Source organism: Helobdella robusta (assembly GCF_000326865.2).
Source record: "Helobdella robusta unplaced genomic scaffold HELROscaffold_14, whole genome shotgun sequence".
Lineage (NCBI taxonomy): Eukaryota > Metazoa > Annelida > Clitellata > Rhynchobdellida > Glossiphoniidae > Helobdella > Helobdella robusta.
Genome location: NW_008703782.1, coordinates 3589146 through 3603182, shown reverse-complemented (window position 1 = coordinate 3603182; position 14037 = coordinate 3589146). Strand labels below are relative to the sequence as shown.

The 14037-nt window shown below is 32.7% G+C and overlaps 1 protein-coding gene across 1 annotated transcript; it reads left to right on the top strand.

The window, feature by feature from the left end:
• Nucleotides 1-8801: 8801 nt before the first annotated feature.
• HELRODRAFT_169038 (hypothetical protein) lies at nt 8802-12025 on the top strand (the record flags this gene model as incomplete). The annotated part of the gene is made up of 3 exons (XM_009014871.1): nt 8802-8924; nt 9657-9749; nt 11828-12025. 3 exons carry the CDS (start codon nt 8802-8804, stop codon nt 12023-12025), a joined length of 414 nt encoding a protein of 137 aa, XP_009013119.1.
• Nucleotides 12026-14037: the final 2012 nt, after the last annotated feature.

Sequence of the window (14037 nt, the reverse complement as noted above, 5' to 3'; positions counted from 1 at the left end):
GCACAACAAACAATCCAACTCCATGCAAGTGGTCTGTTTGCAAACAAAGACCTGGAGTTAGTTCTGATGATGATGATGGTGGTGGTGGTAATGGTGATAATGATGATGATGATTACGATTATGATGATGACGACGATGTTTTTGTTGTTGTTAATGATGATGATGATGATGATGATGATGGTGATGACCAAAAAATATTTGGTTAATAGTGATTATGCTAATTGCAAAGAGGTTAAAAATAGCCACACATCGTGATAATGATGATATGACTAAATGAATTAGAGTTATTCAATAGCGAACTCATTTTATCTGCAAATTTGTTGCCGTTAAAACCGTCGCTAGCTGTAATATCATCATCACTACTATTCTGTTCATTCTAGTGGTTATCATCAACATCATTACCATTATCATTACAATTATCAACATCGTCATCATCTTCGTCGTCGTCGTCATCATCATCAGTGTCGTCAACATCATCATCAGTGTCTTCATCATTATTGTCATCATCATCGTCAGTGTCGTCATCACTTCATCACCATAAATATTTTATTGCCATCGACGAACTTGTTATGCCCATATGTTCAAATAGAATGATTTATTAAGCATCCAACTCAATGAATGAATGGCGTCATACTCAACGCCATCATCACAGTCATCACGTCTTCTTCGTTGTCGTCATCATCATCTTCCCTATCACCATCATCATTATCATCTTTGATGTCATCAATAATTTATAAACTTCCTCATTAGCGATTTTAAATTTTTATTTCTTTTTTTAATGGCATGTAAATGTTTTGCATTCAAGCATGCTACAATGAAAATATAAGCCATTTTCACATTTTTTGTTTCATATGTTTGCCATTTTATCAGCTTAGTAGTTTTTACAATTTTTTAACTTATGAAAGTTAGATGAGCACACGCTTAGGCATGCTTAGATACTGCTCATCATATGCCCTGCCAGATAGATATACCAAGGCAATCAGCGGTTCGAACTTTCTTATAAAACAATTAATCTTTTAAAAAGTATTAAACTATCAAGAAAACGGATACGTAGTTATTATATTCTAACCAGTATTATAGAAGGTTGTATACATTTTTAAAGAGAAATTTGATGAACAGAGTTGAAAACACACAATAAGATTTGCATGCACATGTTCATTTTACACTGACTAGGTAATCACGTTTAGATTACTCTTCATCTTCCGGCTTCGAATACAATTGCGCTGTTGTCGGGAACTGGTTAAAGGACAGTTAACTATACACTCTTTGATTGGTTGAATTTAAATTTGAAACACAGTTTGTAATTTTGCGTGCGTGCGTGCGTGAGCGTGTATGCATGCGTGTGCGTGCGTGTGTGGGTGCGTGTGTGTTTGCTTACAATATGTATACGTTATAATGCGTAATATATATATATATATGCATTATATATATATATGTTCATTGCAAAGTTTATAAAGAAATATAAACACGTAAATAAAAGATGTATACATCATATGGGTAGAGCCCATGAAAGTACAATAAGACAACTTTATACCCCTTGTAGATGTGATTTTCTTTGAATTCCTCCTAATAGAGCGATGCATAAAATATTGTGCACATGAGCTCGCACGGACATGCATCTCAATACTGGAGAGGCATATTTCTGCTAGGATCGTTGTGTGTAGTTCCTCTTTTTATGTGTCTCGTATGTGATTTGCTGGTCTCTCGATTATTTTTATTGGGTTTTTTTTGTATTTTTGTTGTTTTTGTTGTTGTTGGTGGTGGTGCGGTTGCTCCTTTTGTGATTGAGTAGCAGACTTTGCCATCTCGTTCAATGCTTTAACACACACTTTCATCTTTAAAGTTAGATAAATGATAGGTTGTTTTAAATTATTTGTGCGAATGTAAAACAAAAAATTCAAAAATGAAAACTGTTATAAAATATTTTCAAACAACTCAAAGAAAGATAAATAAGAGAAAGAGAGAGAGAGAGAGTAAGAGAGAAAGAGGGAGAAGGAAAGAGTAGAACACTAAATATTTCTGTTTGCACCTTTATAAAAAAAGTATGCCTGTGTTTTTGTAGGCACTAGCCGTCTCAGCAATTTTCCACTTTATGCCTACTTCTTTATGTTTCAAAAGCATAAAACATAAATAGTGAGCAGAACTAATTTAACCACGCCAGCATAAACGAAGCTGTTACATCGGGCTTTATAATGCACACATCATGCTGAACTTTCTATTTATAAGAGGTGTTTCGTGTAGACTTTGTGTGTGTGTGCGTGTGTGTGTGCGTGTGTGTGTGTGTGTGTGTGTGTGTGTGTGTGTGGGTGTGTGCGTGTCTATATTTTTATGAGTTCCACATGTTTTATGTAAATAAGTATTTTCTGCAGATGTGACGTGAACATCAGATTGTGTTAAACACACATACAGAAAAATGTTTGTATACTCTGTTGTGGTCTGTTTTTTTAAATATAAGAGTTGAGTTGGTTGTTAGAGGACCTCTGAATACAAATGAGACTCTTCTTCACAAACTCCTCCCCCAAGAGTGATATATGAAAATTTGTATAATTGCTTCTGTGCATGTGGCAACGAGAACGTTGGCTAGAAAATATTAACGTTAGTAATTCATGGTCAAAATATTTGGATAGTTTTGAATTTTTATTGTTTCTGATATTTTATCTGATAGTTGGGATGAATTCCAACTCGGTACATCCTACTCAGAAACATGCGTCTGAAGGTCTTGCATCATCTTTGCTAACTACACAAAAATGTAACTTCAAACAACTGCGTGTTGGGCAAAGCAACCCAGCATCGTACAATAAAATAAAGTTGTGCAATCGGGTTACATTATGTTCAATTTGACGCGCAATGTGTTGTGGACCTCCGTTTTATAGCCAGTAAAAAGTAGCCAATAAAAAGTTTGTCTGTTACTACTACAACAAATCTGTAAGACTTGAAGCAATTAGCTTTGTTGGGTTTTTCAAATTATTTTTCGATATTATTCTTCTATTTTTAATACTTTTAATAAGTTATAGAATACGAAGATATATTAAATTTCAAGAGTACTTTTGTACGTGTGTTTCTGTTTGGAACTGCGGGCTATAAATTTAACGTAACGTACTGCGGCTAGCTAATAACCCCACGTTGAACGTTACCTACTGTGCATCTAAACATTGCATCTCCCCTTCTTGCCAGTCTGTTTGCGCGCGGATCTATAAATTCTTCTTATTTACGATCGCAAATAATGATGTGTTTTTCTTTTCGTTTAATATCTATTTGCAGTTGTTTTTCTTTGTGTTGATATTTTTGCATCTATTGCTTGATTGCGTTGCAGTATGTATGGGTAGACGTGAGTGTGTTTGCGCGTGTGTTTGTGCGCGTGTTTGTGTCTGCTTGAATTGCGTAGCTACTTTATACTTTTTTTCTGTAAATACGCATATTTCGTTAAAAAATGTTTCATCAGTCTGTTTGTTTGTTGCGCTTCTATTTGTCATCCAAATGCCTGCAATGAGTGTGCATGTTGCAATTGAATTGTGCCTGCCTGCGTCCCTCTAAATTGTGAGCACGATCAATCGTGGGTTTAAATATCGAAAGGAATGATTTTCAGTTGGGTTGTTTGTTCAGTTGAACGTCACTGTTTTTTTTATCTGAGATGCAATGAGATGCTCTGTTTATCAGCTAGTTAAAAAACTGAGTAAAAATAAAATGCCAAACAATCTAGTTGCTAGATTTTATTTTTACTCAGTTTTTTAACTAGCTGATAAACAGAGCGCTATAATACGTTGTTGAAATATATTTTAGTTCAACAGTTATTTTGTCATGAAACATTCATGAAAGTTCTTTTATACAAGTAACGTTACCTGGAAGTTTGTTTGTTTATGCGATTTTGAATTTAGTGGAGTAGAAATGTTTGCTCCGTGCAAGCATGCGCAAGTGCTAAGCAGCTCTTATCTGTCCAGTTGGACACATTCATATAAACAGCATTTAAATCGTTTGAATGCGTGTGTTCGCGAAATTTATCGAGGCGTTTGTTTGCACGTTCGTGCGTGAAATGTGCGCGTACGTATGTGCACGCACGCGCAACATACATTTGCTTATCGCTTAGTTAGCCATTTGAAAAGTCGTGGATTTGCCGCTGAAATGCCCAAGCGAGTAATATGAGTTGAGAATTAGGACCAATAAAAGTCTTAACGCGTCTTGATGTATAGTTCCTTCATTGCCAGCTACTCTCACTCAAGACTCAATATCTCACTTTTTTGTTTGGGGCTGACCATTCTTCTTCTCACTTGACCAGCTTTTCAGACGCCTCTGCAATCCCGGCACATTTGACCGCGAGGTAATTTGTGTTGATGTGTCTGTGTGTTTTTAATTATATGTCTGCCTGTGTGTCTGCCTGTGTGTCTGCCTGTGTGTCTGCCTGTGCGTGTTTGTGTGTGTGTGTGTGTATTTGTTTGTTTCCGCTAGGTGATTTTTTAGGTATTAAGTTTTTTATTTATTCATACACAAGTGTTTTTATTTGAAAGTTTGCGAGTTTCTGTGGCTCATTGTAAATATCCTATATGTTTGTAGTAATGCACCAACTAATTTGTTACAAAAATTTACAAAAGTTTAATTTATTAATAAGGAAAATTTTAATTGACGTAAATTTTGTCGCAGCTAACTCCGTGAAAATTCTGACTCCTGGAGCAAATTTAATCAAGCTATTATAAACACCTACAACTGCAATTGCATAAATGATGCTACCGAATGGCTAATTATAATTTATTCTACAAATTATTATTATTATTATTATTAAAATAATTAAAGCGTTTAATGTTTAATGAGCGTTTAATAAATATATAAAAAAATATGTGGCAAACACATGCGTAAGAAAAATATGAAAAATATGAATCGAGCAATACTAAAATGCGAGCAATAAAATGAACACTATAACTTACAACGTTGACAACAACAACATTAAAAATAATTTAAATGTCAAACAATGTAGGTATCAACAACAACAACATTTTCTTAGTGCCATCTAACCATACAACAATCAGCCAACCAGCACAAAGAAAACCTCCAACAACCAAAAAACCAAACTAGCCAACCAACCGATCAACTTGACAACCAGCCAAATAACTTAACAACGGATTAATCAACCAATTAAACATCAACTAACCAATCAACCAACCAACCAACTAGACAACCAAACAGTCAACCAACCAACCAACCAGTCAACCAACTAACCAACCAACCGGCCAACCAACCAACTAGCCAACCAGCCATCAACCGTCACATGGCACGTGTAAAAAGACGAAGAAATAAGTTAAGATAGGCGCAGTTGGAATGCAAGTAGATAAAGAATTCTTAAACGGTCGGTATGAAGATATACAACAACTAATGCTCCAATGTCGCTTCTTTACGACGCGAAACTCTACCATCATCACCATCATCTCGTTTTCCTCTTTATCTTTTTCTTCCTCATCATCATCGTCCTCACTTATACTACTATCAATACTATATTTAATAGTATAACTTTACTTACAAATATATATTTGTTATAACTGTTGTTTAGACTCATTCTCATAAATGCTTCAGAAAATTTCTTCAATGATTAAATCGATACTCAATAAATAAGTCAAACTGAGTAACAAAATTCAAATTTCCAATAAATTTATTAAAAATCTTTCAACAAAAAAAGAATGTTGAAATTTGTAGGATATATGGTCGGTGGAACATTGAATCGATGAAATTGTATCACGTTCGCATTTGAAGGCACTCCATTAATAATGCAAACATTTCAAAATCTTCCCGCTGGTTTCTCCTCACCAGGTGACGCAAAATTTTCAACTCGCCATGTTGATTTTGTCATTAGTATTTCAACCGCGTCATCATCGTCATCGTCATCATCACGTTTTGTCATTATCATTATTTCCTTCATTTCATCATTATTCAAGTTTCATCGAAGTTCTACTAAACTATGATAAAAATAATTTTATTACAATTTCAACAAATACCTGACCAGAGTCAAGACCAAAAACATTATTTAACACAACCTAGCAAGGATCGTCGAAACCGGCATTAAATTTACTACATAAGGCAGGACAACGATGTAGATAACGGCATCATGAAAATATTTTTATTAGAAACCAACAGCAGCCAACAACATCCACATCACGCACAAACAGTTGTTTCATTCCAGAAAGTATTTTTCTCAACGAAACACACTATGTCAACCTTTACATGATATACTTTGGGAGAAAAAGAGCGGTATTTTGGGCAGGGCAGGCCTGTCGGTTGCTCCCAAAACCTTCCACAAAAAAGATATCCTCACAAAATTGATATCACAGAATTGTAATTTTATCGCATTCTTCTTTCTGCCACCATAACAAAAAAGTGGAATGAACCGAATGAACGTCACGGGCCTTATTTAATTTATTTCTATGTTGATGCTGAAAATTAAAAATTAAAACATCTTAGGGGTTTTCTTTTTAGGGTATCCCAAGGCCTCCACACCAGTAAGCCCTGAACTGGATGTAATTGAAATTTTGGTTTTCAAATGTTTTTTTTCTAAGTTTCGAGTCCTAGTTTTGAATTATTTTTCTTATTTTCGTTTTTTGTGAGGATTTCACATGCATTCGTTTACATGCTTGATTATTCAAGTAGGCGTTTATCCGTTAAAAATGTTTTGATTATTTTTAAATAAAATATATTTATTAATTGATGTGAAAAAGTGTTTGTTTGTATGTTGTTTTTTTGTTTGTGTGTTTGGTTGGCTTGTTGGTTGGTGGCTTGGTTGGTTGGTTGCTTGGTGGTGGTTGGTTGATTGGTTGGATGGTTGGTTGTTTGGTTGGTTATCTGGCTGGCTAGCTGGTTGGTTGATTGCTTGCTTGCATGGTTGGTTGCTTGGTAGGTGGGTTGCTTGGTTTGCCGTTCGTTCGTTCGTTTATTTGTTTGTTTGCAATCCTTTCAATTTCAAGATTAATTAAATTGTATTTTTATTTAGAACGAGGAAATTAATTTGCATAAATCATAGAAATTAACATATTTTAGAGCTGCATAATCTACAAGACATTTGCCAAAGCTTGAGAAAAATATAACATCCCGACAGATTTAAGCACTCACACGAAAAATGTGTTCGTTGTCATTGCACGGCGCCAAAAAGCATGCTATATTTTGACATCTGAATTCCACATTAAAACATGGATCGAGTTTTTTGTTGCATTTGTTATAAAATTCTTAAAAAATTTTTATTTATTATGAATAATTTTTTATTTATTATGAACAATTTCTCATTTATTATAAATAATTTCTTATTTGTTATAAATAAATTTTTATTAAATATACATACTTTCTAAAGAAACACGTTTAACGTTGTTATATGGAGGTTAAGAAAAGAAATTTTCTGCAATGATGGAAGCCCCATTTGTTTCAGCAAACATGATGCTTACCTCATAAATTGTGGCATGCCTTGTGGGCTGAGATGTTGATGTGAATTGAGAGAGGGAGAGATGGTGATGTGAGGGAGATGGTGATGTAATTTGGGACAGGAAAAGATGGTGATGTGATTCGAGAGAGGATGATATTATGTAACGTTATGTGACAAGTGTGGTTTTAGATTGTGGTGTCATTTAATTTGATGTGGTACGGTGTGGTACGGTGTGTGGTGAGGTGTAGTGTGGTGTTGACAAGCATGTAATGAACGCTTGGTTTTGTTCAGAAATATTAACAAAATGATAAAATATGAAACTAACTTTATTAGAAAAGATTGATAAATTATGTGTGAAAAAATTATTTACAAATTGAGACAGATAGACAGACAGAAAAAAGAAACTAAGAGAGAGAGAGAGAGAGAAAGAGAGAGAGAGAGAGAAAGAGAGCATATGGCGGGAGTAAAAGTGCAAATGAAAGGTGATGGCACGCTCCAGTAGCGTGTATGTTTATTGAAATATCCGTTAGACATTTATGATGGATGATTTAGCAATTATGAGAGGAGGAATAAAAATTATTCAACAGAGAATTGTTTTCGTGTGTGCTATCTGCCCGCCGTGACGTACGTTTTGTTTATTCATCCTTCCACATTTTTTCCTTCATTCCTTCCTTCCGTCATTCATTCTCTCTTGCTGTCATACGTTCTTCAATTCTCGCACATTTATTGGAAAGTTATTATTTCAGCGCGATGCGTTGTTTGCCGACTGTGCGTCTGATTAGATTTCTGTAGGAATAATTTTTGATGGTCGCCATCTTATTGAAAATTATCAAACGATTTCCTAGTTTTTTTTCCATAAATTAGAATTAAACAACTCAAAAAAGTTTCAACAATTATGGTAAAAATAATTAAGTTGATTTTTTTCGATTAAATAGAACAAAATATTAATTTTTATAAAGTACGGCAGATGATATAAGGAATAATTTAACGTTGAAAAAAAATATAAAATGAATACTCTGTTGAGCGTTAATTGGTACGACAGCTGTTGGGTCCTGTGTAATAAATGTTCCAAGTTCTTTCAATGAAGTGACGTGAACGTTTCAGCAATTGAACAACCCACACCCAAAAACTAGGAACGTATAAGGTTTGCTAAGATATCGCAATGTTTGCTTTTGTGAAATATATATATATATATATATATATATATATATATATAATATTTATTCATAACAATGTACAGCAGTGCTTCAGCGCATATTTCTGAACAACAAATCCAACTCGCATCAACAACAAACGTGAAATAACAGTACATATAACACGCAGTGAAACTCGGCTGTTGTTGGATTTGTTTTGCAACAAATAAAGAACAATAGTGAAGAACATTAGAAGGAGGGGAGGTTGCCTACTGAACATGCCCTTCTACACAGTTAAGGTGGAATGGACGAAGAAATATGACTGCATGGAACAAGCGATACGTTCACATCTCACAAGTGCACCATCAAGTTGCAACTTTAGAATATTTAACAGGCTGTGTGTTGGTGTGCGGACGATGAATGCACAAATTTGTCAAACGCTGCCTCGTGCGTCTTGCAGCACTCACATAATATTCTGCCTCAACTTTGAAATTGGTTGATTCAACTGACTAACTCCCGACAACAGATGTTTCTATAAAATTATTGTACGTATAAATAATTGTTACAGATGGATACAAATCGAATTTTTCGTGATGGATATTCCACTATTTGAAATTAAGTAGTTGTTAATGTTTTAAAGTGGAAACTGTTTTATCTTAAGTTCTCAACTGTTTTTATTTGTTTGTAAAATAAACAAAGTAAAAAAATGGAAGAAGAAGAGACAAAAATACTGAAAGTCAAAACAAAACCAATTTCAAGTAGTAGGTGTGCACAAAAGTTTGCTTCTTATGCTAATACACAAAGCATTTTATTTCAAATTCCTTTACGTTATTTTTCACTACTTGTCAAGTTTAAGAGAGAGAGACATTACCACGGAAACATATAACAAACCTGAAACGTACAAAAATGAACCTACTGCATCACATATAGAGTAAAATTAAAACATAAAAGATATACACATATTTCGTAAATAAAACTATCATTAGTCAAATTGAATCTCAAGAGCCATACACACAAGCATAATTAACTTATGAAATCAAAAATTTCACTACATGAGCCACCAAAATGCCAACGCAACCACAACACTCAGCACCACCAACCAATAAATAAATGGCACCAACACACAAAATTAGCACAAAGTTGAAAAAGCGAAACACACAACTGAACAATTTCAAGCAATTCGATGTCAAAGGGACCTCCTTTATTGCTCCACTGAGCTTTCAAATGTATGCAATCTTTCCACAAACATGCATGCACTCACAGCACAAATATGCATCTAGATATGAGTGGAGATGAATTGTATATATTATGAATGTTTATGGTATGTATGTGTGTATAAGAGAACAACAGAATGCAAGAACAACATGTTCCTAGGTGCACCACAATAACTCACAAACTACCTTTTCATCTATCAAAAAATTTTAAAATGATGTGGGATAGATATTTTTGTATCTGCAAATGTATGTCAACATATACATTAAAAATATTAGTTTTGAGAAAATAATATGCATGATGAATTTGGATAACAATAATAATTGCAAACAGTTAGGAGAAGGCAATTTCATGAAATGTTTCTATTGTAACTTAGAATTGACTGGATTTATCAATAATGAAACGAAAGGTTACAACGAGTTGTTTTTTAAACAATCTAAATTTCTGAATTCAAAAACAAACTTGAGTTTTTTGCCGAAAAAAAAATCCTTCATAAAAATTCGGCACTAACCTCGTTAACAAGTGTTAACGCTGATTGAAAACGTAGGTGTGAACTAATGATAATGATTATTACACGTTTGCATGCACTGTATACAATTCTATATAATCCTATACAAACAATAAAACATACAAAATCTGACATACATTACCATACTCAGTGTTGATTTTATGCTGGCTGGCTTGCTGGTACTTGGTTTCACGAATACTTTTTTTGCATATATTTTTAAGATGTTACAAAATTGATGAGACCCAGCTTTGACGTCAAAGTATGTTAATTTTCTGCTAAGATTGATTGTTCATCTTTACAGGCTGAGCGAGCACATGCATCGGTGCAATGCAATGACGTGTAATGTTATTTTCCAAAAATTGAAATCAAAAGCTTTTTAAATATTTTTTTATAATTAATTTTTAACAAAATAAATTATTTTACTACAAACATAGATTTTAGTTAATGTAAGATGAAAAGAAAGTAAAAATTTCCGGATGAAAGAATGAAGGAAGTCGAAGGAGACCAGTGAGGAATGATTGATTGTTGTTTAAATAAAAAAACAAATGAAGAAATGAGCAAGCGAATCGTGTAGTAAATGAACAAATATAAGATTTAATTAATTTCTTTTTTAATTTTTTTCAAATAACTCATTATTTCTTGAGCAGTGTTTACAAACACAAATCCACAATCTTCATGATGAGCAATTAGGAGTAGTGGAAAATAAGGAACGATAAATGACGCGCTCAGATGACTTGCCACTTGATTTACAACCACGTGTTGGAGTTAAGATGAAAGTTATTTACATGTACGGCTTTCGCTTGCCATAACTCTTCCAACTATGCGATGGATTGTCGTATTAATTCATTTCTCAGATGTGTTTATTGTTCTATGGCTGATGGAGGTTTCTGATATCGTTTGATAAAACACGTACAAATGAACTGATAAAAAATACAAATCCTAATTGAAATTTTAACAATTACTTCTCAGCGATTGAAAAAATAATCTGCATCACCATTTTCATCATACAACGTTGAATAATTGACATTTGATAAGTTACTGAGCCGAGAAATCCCATGAAGGCATGATGCATCGCTAAGTAATCTGTTGCTAACTTAACGAAACATTCATCTCTCCTTTGATATCCTATGATCGTTATTCCTCCTTGCTTATAATCTTCTTGCTGGCATAAATTTTTAATTATCATGCACGTGATATTCTGTTGTCTACTATTTTTGTATGTGTAATGTTTATTTTGTTTCTGCTATTTTATTTTGAAATATATTTTTTAAGCAGAGAGGATGTTGTTTTTTATAATAATAAGTTGAACTGTGCTGGGGTCGCTTGGTATTTTATTTTGTATATTTTTGTCTGGTATTTTTGATATTGTTTATTTCAGTTGACATGTTTGTCTGAAAAAGATGCTGAGAAAGATGCGCGAATACATACGGAAAAGTTTGCACAACCACACACACCGACACACAGGCACACATTCACACACGCATACAACACACACACACACACACATTTATTCGCATATTTCCAAGCACATAAAACAAACACAGACTCACATACACACATACATCTTCCCACACATACACACAGATACAGACAGAAAGACAAATAGTCATAATTGAAAGATTGAAGAGTGGGAGCGTCGTAAGCAGATTTGTGCATCTGCATACTTCATTGGGCTTGTTATGTCTGCTGTGCTTCAAATCAACTTATGTGTCAAAATCACGTCTTCTGAAGCGTAAATGTGTGCAAATATGCATGTTTGTTCTGTTATATTATGCCATTTAAATGTATCTTTTTGTAAACAAAATCTTTTCTTTATCTACACAAACATTAACAAATAAAACATTTTTTTGGCCATATAGGTGTTCGTCAATGCAAGAAATGTTTTCAAACTTATAAACATTTCTGTAACAAATTAAACACAGCACCAAATCATGTAGAAATAACTTTGGAAACAACTAAACACTTTGAACATGAATGGAAATACAATAAAAAAAAGTTATTTTTTGCTTGAATATGAGTAGAAAATCGTTAAAATGAAAAGATTAAATGAAAGTCACAAGGATAAAATTGTTTTTTATTTCTTTTTAAAAATAACATCAATGAACAAAAGAATTGTTCCAGCCAACATCAATCATGGAATTTTTCGGGTATCATTTTGTGGGATCAGAAGATAAGAGTGTATGGCAAGCCAGAAATAAAACAAAGAGTCTGTGATTTGAGATTTGGGGTTTTGTAGATGTGGTGTTGCACAAGTTTAAATTTTTGCTGCACGAATCATAAACTAACAATTTGTGCATTCTCAATGTTCAAAAATGAAGCTACTACCACACATTGAGTTTGACAATAGCAGAGAAAAAGTTAATAAAATCATATTATTTTCTTATATCAAGGAAAAAAATTTGAAAATGAAAACTTTTGTTTAACCTAAGCATATGTGTTTGTGTGAGAGAGTGTGTGTAATGTATGTGTGGAAATGTGGGTATAAATGTGAGAAAGTGGGTATGAATATGTACCTTTTGTTATTGTATGTATATATATATATATTATATCATATGTATATATATATATTATATATATATATATTATATTTGTATTTATCTACGAATAATTTCATTGGTATATAGATGTTTGTAAATATAACGTTGTACTTGACCATCCATTGAGCATGTGTGCATTGAGTTGTTTTTGGCGTGCTTTTTATTTATGCATAAATGTGTTGATTCATTATATATGTATGTGTGTGTGTGTGTGTGTGTGTGTGTGTGTGTACATTAGTATTTTACGTGTCTGTGTGAATATGTGTTGATTTATTAATATTTGCCCAAGTGTAAATATATATATATATATATATATATATATATATATATATATATATATATATATATATATATATATATATATATATATATATATATATATATATATATATATATATATATATATATATATATATATATATATATATATATATATATATATATATAATCTTCATGCGGCGAATTTGATAACGTGCGACTTAAGCTTATCACGATTGCTATTTCTTTCTTTCCTTTCTGTCTACATGTTCATTTTTAGTTAATTCACTGCTACAAGTTTTTGTTTACTTGTTATGTGTTTTATTCAAATAAAATATAATAAATATTTATAGTTTGATTTTGTTTTGTCAAGTAGCAGCAAATCAGAAACAATACAGCCAGTGACGTAATTGTGAGTTTCCTTTGAAAAAAAAATTAATTCAGCGTTGGCTACGTTTGCTTGGTTGATTAACTTAAGATTTTGCTTTTCAAGATGCAAAGCATTGATGAGCTGATTCGATATTTATCCGATTGTCTGTCGGTTCTTCAGTTCTTTAGTCGTCGGTCGGTTCTTTAGATTTTCAGCTTTCCATTGTTTTTTCATTGAATTGAGTTGTCTCTAATTTGGTCTTATGCTTTGTAGAAAGCTGATGGCGTTTTTTGTTTTGATTTTTTTTGTTTTTTTGAGTTGTGTTTGATTGCTTCAGATGAATATTATTTCATCCTATTTTTTTATTTATAAATAAATTGATTTCAATTTATAAATAAGTTTAATTTGCCTGTAAAGTAGATATTGAAAAGTGAATTTAAAACAAAAAATGACATTTATAAAAAAAATCATCATCAGCAAGAAACAAAATGATTATTACGTTGAAGTAGAAGATAGAAATAAAAAGCAACCATAGCAGTTTGAAGCGTCTACAATGAAGTACTTATAAACAGTTGCACAACTTTAATAACAACAAAATATTAACTCAAAACTACTGCAACAAAACAGAT